Source organism: Anopheles arabiensis, chromosome 2, assembly GCF_016920715.1.
Source record: "Anopheles arabiensis isolate DONGOLA chromosome 2, AaraD3, whole genome shotgun sequence".
NCBI lineage: Eukaryota > Metazoa > Arthropoda > Insecta > Diptera > Culicidae > Anopheles > Anopheles arabiensis.
Window position 1 is genome coordinate 36172949 of NC_053517.1, and position 20004 is coordinate 36192952.

The 20004-nt window shown below is 47.6% G+C and overlaps 2 protein-coding genes across 7 annotated transcripts; both read left to right on the forward strand.

Moving 5' to 3' along the window:
- Positions 1 to 212: 212 nt before the first annotated feature.
- Positions 213 to 10059, forward strand: LOC120895265 (SR-related and CTD-associated factor 4). 3 transcript variants are annotated; one of them, XM_040298435.1, is made up of 10 exons: positions 213 to 629; positions 1151 to 1441; positions 1591 to 1842; positions 1966 to 2404; positions 2574 to 2626; positions 4063 to 4411; positions 5635 to 6298; positions 6380 to 6558; positions 6622 to 7284; positions 7356 to 10059. In XM_040298435.1, the coding sequence occupies exons 1-10, from the start codon at positions 600 to 602 to the stop codon at positions 8705 to 8707; spliced, it is 4272 nt and encodes a 1423-aa protein (XP_040154369.1). In that variant the 5' UTR covers positions 213 to 599; the 3' UTR covers positions 8708 to 10059. The 3 variants fall into 3 exon arrangements, with proteins under 3 accessions (XP_040154369.1, XP_040154370.1, XP_040154368.1); XM_040298436.1 differs by having other exon boundaries at positions 6380 to 6549; XM_040298434.1 differs by having other exon boundaries at positions 6380 to 7284.
- A 465-nt stretch (positions 10060 to 10524) lies between these two features.
- Positions 10525 to 19101, forward strand: LOC120908578 (poly(A) polymerase beta). Of its 4 annotated transcripts, none has more exons than XR_005741153.1 (12): positions 10525 to 11655; positions 12148 to 12465; positions 12526 to 12886; positions 13036 to 13337; positions 13446 to 13701; positions 13794 to 13990; positions 14074 to 14288; positions 14388 to 14709; positions 14796 to 15107; positions 15279 to 16090; positions 16161 to 18606; positions 18676 to 19101. XR_005741153.1 is itself a non-coding variant. In XM_040319746.1 (10 exons), exons 3-10 carry the CDS (start codon positions 12742 to 12744, stop codon positions 15717 to 15719), a joined length of 2190 nt encoding a protein of 729 aa, XP_040175680.1. In that variant the 5' UTR covers positions 10525 to 11655; positions 12148 to 12465; positions 12526 to 12741; the 3' UTR covers positions 15720 to 16091. The 4 variants fall into 4 exon arrangements, 1 of the variants encoding a protein (XP_040175680.1); XR_005741152.1 differs by having other exon boundaries at positions 16161 to 16310; positions 18194 to 19101; XR_005741151.1 differs by having other exon boundaries at positions 16161 to 19101.
- The last annotated feature ends 903 nt before the right edge of the window (positions 19102 to 20004 follow it).

Consider the following 20004-nt stretch of genomic DNA (forward strand, 5'->3'; position numbering starts at 1 on the left):
TTTTGATGAGTGGCAGGAAAATGGTGCAAAAAATGCCCTTTGTTTGCTGCATTTTGGAGATTAAACCAAAAGGAGAGGACTTTTTTGGTTGCAGAACTTAAAATTTAAAATTTATTTAAAAAAACTGTTGAAAATGCAAACTTATCGATTGTCAAAAGAGGCTGTCACAATTTTGACAGCGGGCGAGCCGTTTTTTTTTCTTCTGCCAATTCCCAGAAGAGCGACACCACGGGGGTAGCCATTTTGAAAAATTCCGTGCTTACGCTCGCTTGCCCCGAGCAGAACGAATCCCTTTTCGCTGCTTGGAATCCGTTTTCACGCGCCCAACACTAACGGCTAGTGATTTATTGTGCCAAGTGAAAACCTTCCACCGGATAGCACTGCTTTCGTGCGCCCGAGTGTACCGTGCTGTTCAATAATCTGCCCGAAAAGACGGCCATTGATGCCGTGAGGGTGATTCGACGACAAGTGTTCATGGCAGCTGCTGCTACGTCGTGGTAGAATCCGTGCGGTGGTTCCCTTTGGGTTACGTTTTGGTTTGTTGTGCGAAGTGTTGAAGAAAATCCATCACCGTGGCGTCGTCAATAGAAGCAACCAGCATGGAGACGGTCCGGGTCTTCAACCAGGAGGTGAGATTTCGGTCCAGTGTGTGTGTGTGTGTGTGTGGAGCGGAGGGGAAGCGAAGTGTGCTGTGGGTCGTGTCCACTTTGTGCCGTGCAAAGGGCCGAGTTGGGCAAGGTTCGCTGGTGCCAAAAATGCATTTGATAAGCGCTATGAACAAAAAACCCTTCGAATATCATATTAAAGTGCGTGAAAATGGCAGTCTGCGACGGACGACTGTTGTTGTCATTAGAAGGTCATTAACTCTGTTGATTGCAAGGGTGTAAATCCTTTCCTAATGTGCTGAAGTGCGTGATCGATATCCGCAGCCGGATTATAGTGTTTCCCTGCCCGATTTGTAGTGTGCCAAATGACCCTTTTTTGTTTGCTCCAAGCGTCAAACTACTCCCCTCCCTGCGTGATGACGATGGAGGTCAAAGGAGAGTTTGTTGTTTGGAAGCGTGGGCCCTGTGCAGTTGTTGAATGTTACCCAAAATCAACCTATTAATCGAGTGTTTTCCATCCCTGCCCCAAATGTATGCCATTACAGCTGTCCGGGCTCTATGAGTCGAAGCCGCCCATATCGAAGGCCAAAATGGCCTCGATTACCCGCAGTGCAATGAAGGCGATCAAGTTCTACAAGCATGTGGTGCAGAGTGTGGAAAAGTTTATCCAGAAGTGCAAGTGCGAATACAAGATTCCCGGCCTGTACGTGATCGATTCGATTGTGCGCCAATCGCGTCATCAGTTCGGTCCGGAGAAGGATGTGTTCGCACCGCGGTTTGCACGCAACATGGAGTCCACGTTTGCGCATCTGTTTCGCTGCCCGCCCGAAGATAAGGTAAGTGTGGCTCAAGCGGTGTGGTTGTCATTTCGTAGCCTGCTGCGGATGCCGCATGGCAACCGACGCGCTCGAGGGTGAGCGTCAATGTAAGGGCCTGCATCACGCCTGCATCACGCTTTTAACTACCTTTTTTCATGTTCATGTAGAGCAAAATTATCCGGGTGCTAAATCTCTGGCAGAAGAACATGGTCTTTTTGCCCGAAGTCATCCAACCGCTGTTTGACCTCGCGAATCCGGACCACCCGATCCACCAGCAGTACAATGCACAGGTGCTGCAGGAGCAGGCGGCGGGGGCGAACGGGATGAACCCGGGCGGGCTGCCACACGACTCGCCGGTAGGAGGTTCGATGGGTGGTGGCATGGATGACCACGGCGGTCAGCTGCAGATGGGCGAAACGGTAATGAGACAAAACAACCCATTCCATTGCCCCCAGCACCAGCGAAGTGTGTAGTTTAAAGCTTACGAGATATCTTCTTTTTCTATGCTTTTTTTTGGGTGGCGGGCACATAATCATTCACAGAAACAACTCGACCCGTCCACCATCCGGCAGCTGCAGCAATTTCAGCAAATTCTGATGCGTCAAACGTCCGGCGATCAAGCCAACGCAGTGTCGAAGGATCAGGTGAAGTTTAACAAGAAGCTGCTGGACTTCGATTACGGCAGCGATGATGACGACGATAAGAACTCGCCATCGGTACCGTTACCGGCAAACGCCGGTATGCCCGATCTGTCGCAGGTGCCCGCCGGCAACATTGCGCAGATTTTGTCCGACCCGAACGTGCTGAAACAGCTGCAGAACCTGCAGAAGCTGAAGCAGCAGGAGGAGAAGCAAACGAAGCTGTCGGAAATGATGCTGAAGGAGGAGAAGTTCGAGAAGCATCTTGCCAGCGTCCTGATGAAGTTACCCTTCGCCAACGAGTGCGATCTTAGTCGGCAGCCACCGATTGATGTAAATGCCGGTAAGCATTGCCAGTTGCAAAAACAACAATCTGCAGAGCCACCGTCCAATACAATGTTGCTAATTATGGTTGTGTTGTTCTTTCTTTTTTGTGTGTTTTTGTCTCTCCCACTATCTCGGTTCGCTGCTGGATCTGCGCTGCACACTATCGATCTCTACCATCGATCTAGGTCACTCGAAGGATGTTGATACTGATAACGACGTCTCAATAACAGGAGTTGAGGTGATTATAACGATTATCATTAACAGACAGTAGATAGTAGCGTTCTCCGTTTCTGTTCTTCGTATGAGAATGCAAGCAATGCAGCAAAGGCATTTTGGATTTGTCCATCGAAACGCGTGGCCTATTTGTGGTGAATGCAATGATTCATCGTTTCAATCAAAATAATTATGCAATGTATTTTTGTATGTGCCAATCTTGAATTTGTACAACAATTAAGATGTATCTTCCATTCATTGTGGAATGCTAAACGCATGACGGCGGTTGATGAACATTGAAGATTAGATGATATTCATTTCGAAGCATTTTTGCTTTTTAAAGAGAATTAAGATTTTATTATGTTAATAACAAGGCACAAGCAGACCCAATTCAATGCCAACCCACATTTTCAATCAAAGATAAAATCAGTTTGTGATTATTTTTACTCGAAAATAGGAGATTTGAGCTTTTTTAATTGTTTTAAACTATTCACCCAATGCTGACATTTTGTGAGATTGAGCATCTAAAAGTTCCACTATTATTAAACTGATGTAAAAATTCGAGCGAATATGCATTTTACTAAGCCATACGTTGGCCAATTGTACGACTATGCACAAACCTAATTCATCTGCCATTAACGTATATCCAAGCAAGATCAAATGATCATAACGAATTTTATATGATGTAAAATTGCCGTCACGTAAGACGCTGTTAGATTATTGTAACTATATGTGGCATGCCAAAAAAAAAAACACATTTATTCATCGACCAACGGAGGAAACGATCACAAAAAGGCGAGCGACAGCAACGAAAGGTAGGGTTAAAAAATGACTGCGGTGAGATTGGCGCCTTAAAACACACGGAACCCAAACCTGCTGGACCCTTCCTTTGGCCGAAGGAAGAGTCCAGCGGTATCGTAAAGCGCAATGGGAAGAGTGTGTCAACGTTGGATGTACGGTAAGTTCCTTCCTATTCGAGTTGAATAGGATTGAAATATTGTACCCTTGTTCATCATTACTACCGGTATTCGATTGCTTCAACATAATGCCAACAAGAAATCAGATGGGAACCGTTTTAAATGGAAAAGCCAAAAAGCCAAAAAGCCGAAAAGCCAATATAGTCTATACAGTCAATAAGACAATAAGTCAACAAGTTAAAACATAGTCTCTGTTAGAGATCGAACACAACCTCGCGTCCAGACGATTGAATAGAACGGACACACGATACTGCGCTGCGGAAATGCACGGGAGATGTACATGTTTAAACGATATCTTTTCTTCCCATTTTTCTTTTTTCTTTTCTGTCTTTCTCTTTCTCTCTCTCTCTCTCTCTACGTTTTGTTGCATGGCTGTGTGAATGATGCGATCGTGACATGGCACACCGGGCAATCTATTGCAAATGGGCTGCAAATGCAACACAAACACTCTTTCTCCTCTCTCTCTATTTATCAAACCATCCAGATCCTGGGAGATCCCATACCGGTTGGTGGCAGCCGCGGCGGAGGCATCGGACTGGGAGGCAGTGGAACCGCTAGTGGAAGTGGCAACAACGATCGCTACAAATCATCGTCGTCCTCGTCGCGGCGTAAAAGCAGATCCCGATCACCGCGCGATCGTCGGGGCGGTGGAACCAGCGGACGTCGCGGTCGTTCGCATTCCCGTTCGCGGTCAGCTTCGCCAAGATCGTCCCGCAGGCGTTCGTCCCGCGATCGCGGTGGCACGTCGGCCAAGGATCGGGAACGGGAGAAGGAACATGAGCGGGAGCGCAAACGGAAGGGTTTGCCGGAGATGAAAAAAGAGCACCTGAGTGGTAAGGGCGCTGGATGATTCAACGACCCTGCGTTGGAGGAGGTCACAGGGGTGCTTCGAAGTGTCGACATCTCGTGTGTGTATAGCAGCAACAGCGCAGCGATGGTCGTGGAACTGGGGCTTCGCTGTGTGGCATTGCGCATAGTGGACCACTTCAAAGACCACCCTGAGTAAAGGAGATCCACGATCAGAAAGTCCGAAAAGTCCGAGTGTGTGCGATAGAATGATCATGGAGATGGTGACAGCAACTACAGCAGGATACACAGTGGATGTCCTTAGGATGCTAAGGATGTGTGTCTAGTGTATGTGACGGTGGTGCAGTGTAATTAACTGATAATAGTGTTACGGCAGCATTTCCGCGTGGCAGCTGTGTGTTTCGTCGTTCTGTTACATTCAATCGTTATTTCCGGTTACGCTACGCGCGCGTATGTGTGTGTGTTTGGTTATTGGCTTATGATTGCTAAATTTGGCTGGCTTTTCCATAGGGGTTGAAACGCTTTTTACACACCCATTTCGAAGGGAATCATTGCTTTATTGTTACTACATGTGACCTTTTTGAGTTGACTCGACAACATACAATTCAAAAATGTTGGTTAGCGTTCTACCGCGATGGTTGGAAATTCAGTGTCGCCAGATCATTTTGATCCTGTTGAATATGTGCTGAAGTTTCACATGTTGATCATCTTATTTTTGATAGTAATTCAAAACACTTTTCTTCACTCATTGACTTTTTTCATGTCAATGAGCACCAATGGGTGTAGGGATGAAAAACTTCAAAACAGTTATGAATCTTTTGTAAACAGTCATTTGACAATTTCTTTCTTTCATTTAGAGAGTTTATTAGAGCAATGGTGATATAATTATAACTTTTTCAAACGGGACATGGTTCAATATTTGGTATAATCATACACGCCAAGTGTTGTGAAAATGTACAAGAATTGGCACAACGTTTTCGATTTTTTGGAAAAGTTTCCTTTGCCTTTTGGGAAACTCAGACATTTTAATGCGAATAGGAAATCAAACCACAGAAAGTTAATTTGAAAAAAAAAATTCAATATGAACGCCACATGTTTTTCTATCGGTTTACAAGAACTTTTTGCTGCATTATCCATCGCTGCTGTTGCTGCTCTACATACGATGCTCAGACATTACATAAAGTTTTTATCAGCCTGATCGAGATTTGATATAAAAATTCTCCTTTTCTTACTTTCTACCATAAAACAGTTTGCAGCACGACACTGTGGGTCGGGCATCTCTCCAAGCTGGTTCAGCAGGAGGAGCTATCGGACACGTTCGGCAAGTATGGTGACATCGTGAGCATCGATATGATACCGCCCAGGGGCTGTGCGTTTATCGTCATGAACCGGAGGCAGGATGCGTTCAAGTGCATGCAAAGCCTCAAGAACCATAAGATGCACGGGCGCACCATCACGATCTCTTGGGCCGCCGGCAAAGGCGTCAAGAGCAAGGAATGGAAGGACTACTGGGATCTGGATCTGGGCGTAAGCTACATTCCCTGGTCCAAGTTAAGCCCCAGCACGGATCTGGAAACGCTCGAAGATGGTGGCATGTTCGACGAGGATACAATTCCACAGTGGATGAAGGAAAAATCGACCGCAGGCGGAACGGCTGCAGCCGGACCATCGGCAGCAGCAGCAGCAGCAGCTGCCGCCGCAGCCATGGGCCTTGGTTTGGCACCGGGCATGGGCTTAAAGAAGCTGGACGGTTCGGACCTGTCGTCGGCAGCGGCGGCAGCTGCAGCTGCTGCGGCCGCCGGAATGCTGAATCCGTCTCTGTTCCCACTGAGTGCGGTCGACACAAGTCAGCCACCGCCAACCGCTATGATGGGAATGGGAATGCCACCCTTCCCGATGGGCCCAGTGGCAAGGTACGGTGATCGTTCGAGTTTTATATCAGTACGCGTGGAATGGGATGTATTTATGAAATGTTTCGTTTATTCCATTTTCAGACTGCCAATTCCGATGGGTATCCCGATGGGACCGAACATGGTGCCTGGCTTGGGAATCAATGTGCCCCCTCCAGGGATGATGATGCCAGGCAATCCCCCGCCGCTGCCGATGGGCGGTTTCGGTGTGCTGCCTCCGCCGCCGCCTTCGTCCAGTTCATCTGCTGCTCCGGGTATGATGGGTAATGGTGGTGGTGCGGCAAATCTGATGAGTTCTAGCTCCAATATGAGTAAATCGTCCGCAGATGATATGGACATCGAGATGGAGGACGAACACACTTCCAACCCTGCCCCGATGGTCGGCGGTGGCCAGGGTGCCGGTGCATTCTTTAATCAGCCACCGCCACCGTTGATGCCTCCGACCGCAAACCTTGGCCCCCAACCGGGACCACCGGGTAATGTTGCTGGTTTCTTTGGCGGTTCGGCGGCAGGGCCAAACATGCCGGGTTCCGGACCAAATATGCCCGACAACGGGGGCATGCTGGATGGAGGCAGCGATGACGCCGACGGCGAAGCGAACATGGCAGGTGGTCGCGGTGCGAGAGATGGCTTTCTGCACGGCAGCGACGAGGCGCGAGATAATCTTCGGGGTCGGGGCGGTAGCGACCGTAGCAGGGACCGTGATCAGCGAGGCGGTGGCTTCGAAAGAGGAGCTGGCGGTGATGGTGGTGGTCGACGCGATCGAGGTGATCGGGGCAGCCGGTGGGGTGGCGGTGGAAATGATCGCGGAGGAGCCAATAATTTCCGCGGCACCGGTGGCGGCAACAACCAGCAGGACGACCGACCGCTGTCGGAGCGGCTACGGGAGCTGGCTGGCGTTTTGGAATTCAATAATCAACAGCAACGCGCCGGGGGCGTTGGTGTCGGCGGCGGTCGTCTCTTCGCGCGAGTGGGCAATGATGGAGACGGTAAGTAGAGTTGCAGGATGAAAAACACTCTCATACAGTATTTTCATTGTGATTCCCTTGTTTCCGTGTAGATTTTGGCAACCGGGACGCAGACTTTACGCGACGCGGCGGAAACTTCCAGCAGAATAGGTTCAACAACAACGCGGCTGGTGGAAACGGCGACCTCGCCGGGCGCAACCAGGGTCGCAATGGACCGTTCGGCAACCAGCAGCAGGGTGGACGCGGCGGAATGTTTGGCAACCGGCTCGGAAGAAATAACAACCAACAGCAACAGCGTGGTGGTCAGTTTTTCAATGAAGACCGGCAACAGCAGCAGGGTGGCTTCTTCGATCGCAACGAAGATAGCAATGGTTACGATTCTGGTGGTAACAACAATGGCCCCAACAATCGTCGCAACTGGAACGATCGCGCGGGCGGTCGGGGCAACAACGGAGGCAACAACCGCGACGAAGGTAACCGTGGACGGGGAAGGCAACAGAATTGGCGCAGTGGCGATGAAAGTGCGGGTGAAGGTGGTGGCTCTGGAGGAGGACAGCGGTTCAATAATGCCCGCGGAGGAGGCAACAATAATCGTGGCAATAGTGGAGGCAATCGCCCCGGTGCTGCGGCCCGATGGGACGATGACAACGAGTCGTGGGACGATGCTAACAATAGGCCGACCACCGGACGGCAAACACAGTTCGGAGCAAGCAACCGCCAGCGTAGAAACTCGGGCGGAAATGACGAGCAAGAGAACGATCAGCAGGAGCAACGCCGAGAAGGACAATCGGAAAATGACGACATGGCGATTTGCGATGACCAGTCCCGACACAGTGAAAACGATACCGCCAGAGATATGCACAATGTCCCGCTGAACAGACACGAAGATGACGGCGATGCCATGGGCGATCGACGATTCCAGCGCAATCATCATCGCCGAAACGATGATGCAGATGACGAAAGGCCACAGCCCATCCTGTACTCCCCAGAACCGGAAGAGGAGCCCGACGAAATGGGTGGCAATGACCAGTATGCTCGGGAGGATAATACAAACTACCACCAAGGGGACGATAATGGTGGCCAAGATCATCCTAATCGTGGAGTGGAAGCAACCGATGAGCTGATGAATCAATGTCAGTCACAGGAAGATAGCTCGCAATTCGGCGGAGCAACGGCGGACGATCGGTTCGAAGAGCAGCGAGAACAGGAGCAAGCAGCTCCTTCGTCTGCCATGGAACAAGGTGTACGGGATGAGGATAATGACTACTCCCATCCGGAAAAGCAACAAGATCTGCCCGAAGACGATCGCAATGAGACTGCAGCAGCATCTTCATCTTCCCCGACGATGCCCACCCCCTGCCAGGAACAAAACAATGAGCCTAGTGTTCAATCGAATGACACCGCCGAAGAGGAACCAGCTTCTGGCGAACCTGCTGCATGTTGAAAAGGCAGCAGTTACATCCTAAAACTTGTGTAAAGGGCATCGATATATATATATATATATATTTAGTGTTGCATACAGTTAGTGCAAAATTGCAAAAGGAAGAAAGAAGAAAAAACAAGATTAGAATGATACTATACGACAGTGGGGGAGTGCATCTTTGAAAAGGCACACCAGTGGGAGGAATAGTTAAGCCAAACAAATTATTTTAAACGTAAGCAAAGAGCTAAGCAATCCAACTTTTAGCATGATGCTTTCAGATGTGGCCGGGAAACGTGAAAATTGTAGTTTTTATGTGTTGTATCTGTGTGATCAAAATTGTATGAGAATGGTCTTAATTCCCTTGTGACCTCATAGCATCGTTTACTTTCCCAGTCCAATTGCGCCGTTTTACGATTGTTTCTTTTTTAAAAACCTCCTTTTGCATACCCCGCCATCACGCCTATGTGGGTATTTTATGTATCTCTTTATCGTACCCCGATTGATTTGCTCCTACTCAGGCTCAGCAGAACGATGCTTAGCAAAAACTGTGAAGCTCTGCAATAGTCAACCGTGCGACGATGGTCGCTGCGTAGAATGTTCTCCAATTGAAAACAACTTTAAACTCAATTAGATTCCCTTTTTTTAATGCCTTTTTAGTTGTAAATTAATGTTTTCCTCTAGTTTATTTGTGCTTGTACGTTCTTTAGAATCTTTTTTAAACATTCTACTTTGATTTAGCAGACTGCAAACGGATAGAAAATTACAGCAGTAGAACAAACAAACGCTCTACAATAGCATTCATATATACGTTCGTAACTGGTCAGTTGATTTACTCGTAGTATCGTCGCTCATCGCTGGCTAAGACATCGCGATCGCATCGCGAGTATACTTACCTGGAAAAAGGGAAGGATAGAGCAGCATATAAATTAGGTAGTAGTAGAAATAGATTGTGTCCTAGGTTATTTATGTAGCTAAAATTGGGTTAAAATCAAATACTTGTAATATTGAACGATGATGCAAATTATTCAACATTTTAAGATATATATAATACCAGACGTGGACCTGCATCTGTGGAAGCTTTTAAACGCGTCAACAATTATATTCTCTCAAACAGAATGTACATCATGCAGTGGTGGTGCGGCAAAGAAGAGCAATGTTGTAGCCAATGGCGCAATGTGTCCAGTTTGTTTTAAGTAATGCTGTTCGGTTGTCCTACCGGTCAGCTGGGATGGAGAAACAGATTACGAAAACGGTCTCTTAATTATTAGGAGCTTAACTACACTCAAAAGTCGATGATCCGATGAACATATTTGTACTCATACTAGTGTGTAACAATAAAGCAATGCATACATTATTCGTCCTTTGAATCGAAATGGTGGTTCTTTGGTTGTTTAATTTACATCGCACTGTAATGCGTCTATGGAACAACGATCGTCTGACGATGACGGTGATAAATTAAATGTTATTTCTGAAGACTTTAGCCTCGTCGTACAAGAACTATCATTTGCTTGTCCAACAAAAACATTAACTAATTAGAGTTTTTCTTATACAATTTCATTAATATTTTGGACTGTTTGTTGATCTTTAAATCGTGCGACCATTTCTACCGAAGAAAAAATGCACAAAATGATGTAAATTACATCGTATAAAACGTTTTTAACACACTTTATTCCGTTGAGATAAATATTTGATTGTTAAAAAAAAAACGGTCATTTTAAATCAACACAAATTCGACGAGATTTCCTTTCGATGTTTTAATGTCACGTGCGATGACCTGCAGCTGTCAGTTGGAGCGATCCAGCGAGCGTCACTGTGTGCAGCACTCACGCGAAACAGAACGTTTCATGAGAATAATAATAATGGCGGCGCGTTGAGTGGTACCTCGCGACTTGGCAAGCGGCACTAGGAAGTGAAAATACCGTAATTTCTACCAGTTCCACCTACCCGACAGCCATCGTAGGCCAACCGTGCGCGAACCGGAACTGTCCAGCGTGTTGGCAGCGTGTTTTCAGCGTTCCTACCAGCGAGCAGCGACCAGCGTTCCCGTTTCCGCGTTCGGTGCCGAATGATTGGTCGCGAAGGATCCGGACTCGCTCGCCGTCGACCGTGATGATGCTGGACTTTTTCTGTGTGTGAGCATTGCCAAATCTCGAAAGAGCTGATCGGCCGCGCGGAAAGAAAGACTGGAGGACGCACTAGATTGCAATCTAGTGCAATAGTGGTGTGTGGCAAGGGCAAAGCACGTGAAGATGCACATTTTCGCAGTGTGTGAAATGTGAAGTGGTGAAACGCAAGGAGAGAGAGAGAGAGAGAGAGAGAGGGTCTACGCCGTACAGCCCCGAACGAGTAGCGCAAGTGTGTGTGTGTGTGTGTATGTGTGTGGGGGGGGAGAATTGTTTCCGTTTAAGTTTTCTTTTCTCCCTTTTTCCCTGTCGTGTTTTTGTTTGAAAGCGAACCGTCTCGCGCCTTGCCGCCGCTTGCCTCCGTGGAAGGGTTGCCCGTACAGCCGACCGGGGGCCGTACCGCCAGCCGTGTAAAGCCGTTTGTTTTCATGCGCGTCTCCCACTGCATCCCCTCGTTGCGCGAGCTGCCGTAGCATTTTCGCCTGGTGTGTGCTTTCCATCCATCCAGTTGTTGCTTTTTTCCCAGAGCAAACGCGGTTTGTGGACCATAAACGCCCCTCGTTCGCGTTGCCGTTTTGCTGCGTGCATTTACGCTGTACCGCGCCTACAAACTCAACTGCCCCGCAGCAGGTACACCATCCACCGACGACGACGACCCCTTTCAGCACCCGTGTAGCTGTGTATGACCCCGAATTTTCTTTCACCCTCATACACACACAAACACAAACACACCCTGGAACCGGAGCTGTCATTGGGGTGTTTCTTTTTGCGCTGGCTGGAGTGTTGGCTGGTGAAAAAGAAGCTGACTTTTCATTTTCCGTTCGACGTGGTGTTTGCGACCTACGGGTGAGTATGCGTGTGTGTGTTTTTTTTTTATCGAACAACATTTCACGGCCGCGCAGGAGGAGGACGCGCGTTGCAGACGGTGTTGGCTTTGTGAGAATGCCAGCCAAAGTGCCGTAGGAAATGGTGCGACGGAGAAGAGCACGACACGGCATTGTTCGCCTACTAAGATCGTAATCAAGGCGATAAGACTAGCAAAGAAAACAAAAAATTGGAACAACATCCTTCCGAGAAACGATATGGCTTACCGTGTGCCGTTTTTTTTAAATCGCACAGCCTAATGAGAGTGGTCGTTATGACGACACCATTCGACTCGGATTGGAAAGTGGCTTGGGTTACATCAGGGTAGCGACCCATTACCGGGGGCAGCAATGTGTTTTACCCGTTCGTTTCGGCTTCGAGCGTTACGGGACAGTGTGATAGCCACAGCTGTCCTGTTTGTTTCTGTGCTTTACTTTAGCGTTTCACTGATCATGTGTTCATTTTCTCTTGTAGAACTACCGAAAAAACGCACCATCTTCTTCATCGGCCGTAACATTTAGTGAGAAAGACTGCTGCTTTGAACATCCCCGAAGCCCGGATGTTGACCCGGAAGCCAAGCAAAACACTAACCATCCGGGTGCTCTGAAATCGGAGGAATGTGAAGAAACTGCTGCTGCTGCCTAACTGTTGTTGAGAGGAGTTTTGGCCAACTCCGCAGCGCATCGAAAAAGTGTGCAATTGAAGGAAAAGTAACACATTTTGCACTTCTTAGTGGTGTTGGTTTCGCGAGGAAACATTTTTTTAAGTTGTCCAGACTGGCATGGAGTTATGGTAAGATAATCGGTAAAATGTATTACCTACTGCAACTAAAAATGTTTTATCTAATTTTAGCTATCTGCTTTCAATGACAGAACTACTTCTTATTGATACTTTGATGAAGTGATATCAACGGACATTCGTGTGCTGCATGAAGACGATACAATTCTGACAACCTAACTGAGGCTCGCCTGCCAAGGGCCGGAAACGGTGACCGCAAATTAGTGATTTAGTTTTCTATTGTCTTAACATAACATTAAAAGAGGCTGCACTAAGTGAGCATCGTGCAAGATGTGGAACTCCGAGCGCTCCCAGTCCAACGGTGGCGGCGGTTCCGGTTCCGCCACCAAAACGCTCGGCATGACGTCAGCAATCAGTACGGCTGAGCCAAAGCCGGAGGATATACAGAAAACAAAGGAATTGGAAAAAAGTTTAGGTAAGCGGGGGTGTGGGTGGGATACGCACGCGCCTGATAAGAAACAAACAAACATTATCTTTAATTCACTCCTAATGGTAGATAAGACAAAATGGGGGTGGGTAATTCTCAACCAAAACTAATGAATGATTGTCTTTATTATTTTACAGAACCATTCAATGTGTTTGAGGCCGAGGAGGAACTGAACCATCGGATGGAAATTCTCGCCAAGCTGAACACGCTCGTCAAGCAGTGGGTGCGGGATGTATCGATTTCAAAGAACATGCCGGAAGCGATGGCCGAAAAGCTGGGCGGCAAAATCTACACCTTCGGTTCGTACCGGCTCGGGGTGCACCACAAAGGGGCCGACATTGATGCCCTGTGCGTGGCACCGCGCAATATAGAGCGGGCCGATTACTTCGGTTCGTTTTTCGAGCTGTTGAAGCAGCAACCGGAAGTCACCGAGTGTAGGGTAAGTGTGCGACAGGGGTAGTGTTGCGACGCGGAGGGGTAGAATCCTAGCATCAGTAATTTTGACTCCTTTTGTGTTCTTTTTTCGTACGCCCTTTTCGTTCGCTAGGCGGTAGAGGAAGCGTTCGTACCTGTTATAAAGATGAATTTCGACGGCATCGAGATCGATTTGCTGTTTGCCCGGCTAGCGCTGAAGGAAATTCCCGACAATTTCGACCTGCGCGATGACATGCTGCTGAAGAACCTGGATCAAAAGTCCGTCCGCAGCCTGAACGGTTGCCGAGTGACGGACGAAATCCTGCGGCTGGTACCTAACATCGACAACTTTCGCCTGGCGCTGCGAACAATTAAGCTGTGGGCAAAGCGTAAGTAGGCACTGGACGGCGATAGTTCGTTGTTGTGCGGTTATGGAGGTGTTTTTTTCTTTGATGTTACCTTTTTTGTGCTAAAATTGCAGGACATGGAATATACTCCAACTCGCTCGGTTACTTTGGAGGTGTCTCCTGGGCAATGCTGGTCGCTAGAACGTGCCAGCTGTATCCGAATGCAGTGGCAGCAACGCTGGTGCATAAATTTTTCCTCGTCTTCTCCCGTTGGAAGTGGCCCCAACCGGTTCTGCTCAAACAGCCCGACAACGTGAACCTAGGATTCCAGGTATGCTTTCGTTCATGCGGAATTGACCAACGCTACACAATTTAAGCTCTCTAAATGATCCTTTCGTCGAAATTGCATGTTAGGTTTGGGATCCGCGAGTAAATGTGCAGGACCGGTTCCACCTGATGCCGATCATAACGCCCGCGTATCCGCAGCAAAATTCCACATTCAACGTGTCCAGCTCCACGCGCAAGGTGATGCTGATGGAGTTCAACCGTGGCATGCAGATAACGGACGATATTATGATGGGCAAGCAGATGTGGGAGAAGCTGTTCGAGGCACCGAGTTTCTTTTACCGGTACGTTACCGCCCGATTGCTTGTGCGTTTGTGCTCGACAAAATGCGCAGAAATGATTGCAACATCTGTTTCCTGTTTTTGTTTCCCTTCCCACCTTAGGTATCGTCATTTTATCGTATTGCTAGTCACCTCCAGCAATGCAGATGATCATTTGGAGTGGTGCGGTCTGGTGGAGTCGAAAATACGTTACCTCATCCAGAACCTTGAGCGCAACCAGCACATCAATCTTGCGCACGTGAACCCAAAGTGCTACGAGCAGCACGAACAAAACTCGGCCACCACACTGAACGGGGCGGACGGTAAACCGACCCCATTCTGTTCGCTCTGGTTCATCGGGCTGGAGTTTGAACGCTCCGAGAACCTGAACGTCGATCTGACCGAGAGCATACAAAGCTTCACCGATTCCGTACACAAGCACGCGGTAAGGACCGTTTCGTTTTCGGGGCCCATTGCCCGTATGCACCGTATGCTAAAACCTTTTTTTTTGGGGTGTGCTCTGTCCAACAGGTACACATCAAGCTGCTGAAGGATGGTATGAAGATCGAGGCTAGGCACGTGAGACGGAAGCAGCTTACCCAGTACCTCGATCCCAATCTGCTGAAGCGCGAACGAAAGATCTCCGACAGCTACACACAGTCCAGCAGCAGCAGCGGCGGCACGGCCAGTGCCAGTGGCAATTCCAACGGTTCGGCGTCACCAGCGGATGCTGGTTCACGTAAACGAAAATCAAGCGATCTGGCGAGCTCTTTGACCAGTCCCGTCGCTGCATCGCCGGCGGGCAGCAATGGCAGCGCGAGTAAAAAGCGACGCAACGATTCCGTGAGTGCAGCTTAGTTCTTTTTTTATTATAGCTGTAGCAACTCGTAGCAACGTTTAGATTTGTCCTCCGCACACCGAATCTAAACCGAGAGGAACTTTTTTACGACTATCTTTACTCTTGTTCTCCGCTTTTTTTTTGTCGTTTAATCTGCCTGCAACAATGTGTACCAGTTCGATGGTGCCTCTAACAGCAGCTTCTGTAGCACGACGTCGACGACGCCCGGACAAACCACCGAAACGCAAAGCATGGAAGGGAACGAAACGACCACTACCACCACCACCACCACAGCCGTGTCCAACACTGCCACCGTCCCGGGCGACACCGGTACACTGTCCACCTCCTCCGCCGCATCCTCTTCGCCGGCGAACGGCGAAAGGGATGAAAGTGCTGCCCCTTCGAGCTCTGCCGAGGAGCCACCGTCCAGTGCCGAAGGCGGCATGCTCGATGACGAGAGCTGCTCGTTCGATCCGGCGACCGCGGCGGCCTCCAACCCCAACGGCAATCCACATAACAGCACCAACAACAGCAACAGCGGTAGCGGTAGTAACGACAGTAGTAACGGTAACAGTTCGGCACCGGCTGCGTCCGCAGCCGAGGTCGCCTGCTCTTGACTGACTCATCGCCAAGCGATGTTCCGCAATGAAGAACCGCCGTCCCCTGCCGCTGGGGGGCGGTCTTCGATTACTGATGCTGGTGATGTTAGTAGTAAGGATCAGACAAAGGGAAGCGTCGCCGTACCAGCTACCGCCGTTGCTGCTGCTGTGGTTGCTTAACCGAGGGCGGAGAGCCAAGGCGGTGGTGCTGCTGGTGGAGATGTGGATGGTGCAAACGACCATCGAAAATAGAACTAGATGAAGATAATTTAGACACGCAGAGGGCCGGCGGCCGTCGGGATGGTGCGAACTGTAACAGCAAACGACTGACAAAAACTTTACATGGTTGAATAATATGGAAGGGATGCAAGTTACATCTAAAACCCAAGGTACGTTCACTACGAAGGACAATGTGTGTTCGCTGCGCAAACAAATTAATCGTACATTTGTTTGTTTCAGGATAAAAAAATCATTTGTAAATAGCATTCAAAGGATCGTTAGAAGGAGTACATAGAATGGATATTTCTATCGAATATGACGGACACACACAACACCGGCCGACGGGAAGGGAATGGATCGTTGCTGTCAGTTAATGTGTATGATATGAAGGTAAGATAGCTACATTTCGTCATCTCCCTCATTCCATCCATACCGGATGCAACAATGCTAGCGTGCGCAAGTGTAAAGAATAAGTAGAAGTGCGTGAAAAAAAAACTATTAAATCAGATAAGAAGCGGCATACAACGTCTCTGCTACATTAGTACCCGGTAGACTACAGACTGGTGTTTCCCATTAGATACACATAAGAATCTGCTAACCCTCCCCCACGTACGTTGGATTGGATTGGCATGTAGGATGTGGGTGCAACTAGGCACAGAAAGATTGGCTGTCGGATAGAATAGCAACGGTACGCAAGCAAGGGTTAATATTTAACTTTGTGCACTGTTTAGATCATTGTAAAAGTGTGGCTCTATGACAAAGTAATGCATGTAAGAATTGTACATAGTATTCACCGATGAGGTGACAAATGGTAGGCAAACTAAAGCTGGCCCTGGCGCTGCAAGAACGGAAGGGACGAAAGCAACATCTAAATGGTTAAGGAAAGAGGACGATATCGACCTGAACAGTAAAAAATATGCCAGAAGAGGAGGAAATAGAGGTATATGTTTTGCAGCTGCAGCACACATGCTGAAACAGGCAGAGAGAAAGAACCGACAGCAAAGCGGAGGAGTAAGCATTTACTCAGGCAGCAATATTCCTATAGACTTACTAATTAATTCTTCAAGATGTTGTTTTTTGGCCTCAAAAACTGCCTCTACACAGGGGTTTTAGAAATGGAACGGCTTTACTCTCGGCTTACTTGGGCTTTTCGTTGATGCTGCTCAGTTCCTTCGTGTTCATTCACGTAGCAAATTATTCCTTCACTAAAATCTTTCAGTCTTTTGGGTTTAATTTTCTTTTTTTTAAGTTTATAGATTGCACTAATTAGGAATTTTTAAAAATTCTATTACTTTCATCATTGATTCAGTTTGGTAGCTTATTGTTCTGCCCTACAGTTTGCTTGATGGTAGGAACGTTCAAGGTTTAATTAGTGAGCAGCTCGATCTTAACGCAATGAATGTGCAAGCATTTATTGAGAAAAGTGATAAGGGCTTACGAACGAAGAATTCACAGACAAACACGAGGAGCGCAAGCAAAAGAAGAGAATTAAAATGTTTTCAGATGGATTTGCACTTCGGCGAACTATCGCCGTGCAAAGCCCTTCCATGCCTGTTTGAGGTGAAACAGTAAAGAAATCTGACACAGTAGATGATGATACACTTGAGAAGTAATGAGAATTATATTATATGAATCGAATATTGTTATTAAAATGTAAAAGCCCCACCGCAAAGCGCCCCAGCCGGATGGACAAAGGATGGAGACGTCTGCAAGGCACTGGCACTTGGTGGAGGCGCATACGAATGCGCGGTAGGGTGTGGTGCGGATGTTATCGTTCATCCCTCCCATGATCGACCCATCCCCTCAGATCGAGCCCCGAGCATCGACACGCTATGTGAAAGTATAGATATCAATTATATTGCATCTTTCAAACGATATAAACAACAACTTATGAAACATTTACTTAATATGAACGTAACTGTGTATGCAAAAGGGGGTTAAGGGGGAAGCTAGGAAGCGCAACCTTAAGCGGAGGTGTTGCAACGTAGTTACACGGCACAGGTGCAAGCGTGGAGTGGAGCAGTAGAGGAGATGTTCTCTGGAAGTATGAACACATAATAGTAACAAACAAAATCAAACAAACAAACAAATTATGTCATCAATTTTATTTTATTATCGCTATTTCCGGGTCTACGTACGGACTTGGCGTGGTGTTGTGGATCGTTGCGTTGGTTTGTCGCTTGCCCGCAAAACCCGATAAACACATTACATTATATTTTTCCAATCGAATGAATACATGTTTAATGTAAGTTTTTGTTTTCTCCTATGTTTAGTCTGCCTATTGCCTAGCTGAACGTGAAAGCTTTAAGGCAAAATTATACAATGCTAACGCTAACGGATCGCCCTAAAACCGCGCGTACAAACGGTTTGGTTTATGGTACATTAATGTTGTTACTTTGTAGTATAACACTTCCACAAAGGGAGCTGTTATACACGACCGTTAGCTTTGTGAAATGGAAGTTGGTATAATAACAACAACAAAAACAGAATTATCCTTTGTGTCCACATGCAAAGACAGGACAGAATGTATATGAAAAGAGGAGAAGGTCATTTAATGTACTCTACCACCCCATCTATGCTTTTCACAACAGACGATTGGAGGAGGAAACCCGGTGTGGGTGTGTATGTACCAGAGTATTGGCGACACATTAGCGGTTGAATAATTTCGATTCGGTGGCGGCATCAGGTAAAAATGTCTCAAACTGGCAAACATACTGTGGCACGATACAGTGAACAGTCCCACTTCTCGCACTAGCAAGCAAATCTCAAGTCGCGTTTGTGGCGAAATATTGATCCTCTGCTTCGAATCATGCAACGGGCTGCAACGGGCTGCTGTAGCGCGCCACACACGCAGTAGAGCAAGCACCAGACACAGTTATGACTCAGACAGCATTATGCTAGCGCGAACAGATGAGAAAAGAGTAGTAAACACGCGCCCGCCCGATGAAGAATTCGAACGACAGTACTCTCAAGAGTAGCGCCGAAGGGGGGAAAGGGGAAGGAGAGATGACGGCGAAGACCCCGCGCAATCATCGGCAGGAAGAAACAGAGAGAGAGAGCGAGAGAGGATAATAGAGTATTGTGTGGCGCCCAAAGTTGGTTTTTGTGTAACACTCACTGTATCCCATACCGATTTGAGATATTTTCAATAAAGGTACATTTAACCCTCCCCGTTTCATTACCATTTTGTTGCTGTTTCTCTTTACACTTTAGCCAAATAATTGTCATTTTTGTATTTTAACAAAAGAAATATCCCCACGGAAGATTGTGATAATATCATATTCGTTGGTTTGTGTTATTTCTAACGATTGAGAAATGTATTTTCCCGGGGCGCTCGACCGTCGCGCAAAAGGAATTAGAGTAAACAATCCTTCCTTCCCCAACCCAAAAAAAAGTATGATAAACTATTGTTTTCCCTCCTGTTTATGCTGTTCCGCGATCGTGCGACGAAAACAGGGCTCAATCGTGTGTCAATAGGCAGCGAGGAATGCAAGAGGCGCAGAAATGCAATGCAATGCATTCAAAAATAAACAAGATTTAAATAAATGTGTTTGTTTCGTGGTGTACGAGAGGTATGGGGTAGTCGTGGGGACGATGATGATGGTATTAGTCTAGTACGACGCAGTGTAGTAAATGTTAGAATGATCTCTCACACTCTTTTTTACTGTCTAACTTACTGCGTGTAGGTACAACACACAGCCAGCCAGTAAGCGATTTGGAGGCTCGTCCGTGTGTAGTTCAGTGGGTTTCGGGTGTTTGTGTGTATATGCGCGCAGTGACTAATTTAGTATAGCCATCGGTGTTTGTGTCGGTGAAGCTGCGGTCGCGCTTTTTTGCATATTTTTTTGCACATTAGCGCGCCACACCGCATTCCGCGCCAAGCACAATAGAAACCGGTGTCTGTGTGTTAGTTTCGCGCTAAAACGATCGTTCAGGGGATACATTTTTTGATTTCGGATGGCGTGATTGCAATTGTGCTATTTATTATCTAAATAGTCCAATGTCTCAATGCCAGGGGGGAAGGTGTTGTTGTTTTTCAAGGACAAAGAGCTTCGGAAGCAAGTGATAGAAGGCCGAGCATGTA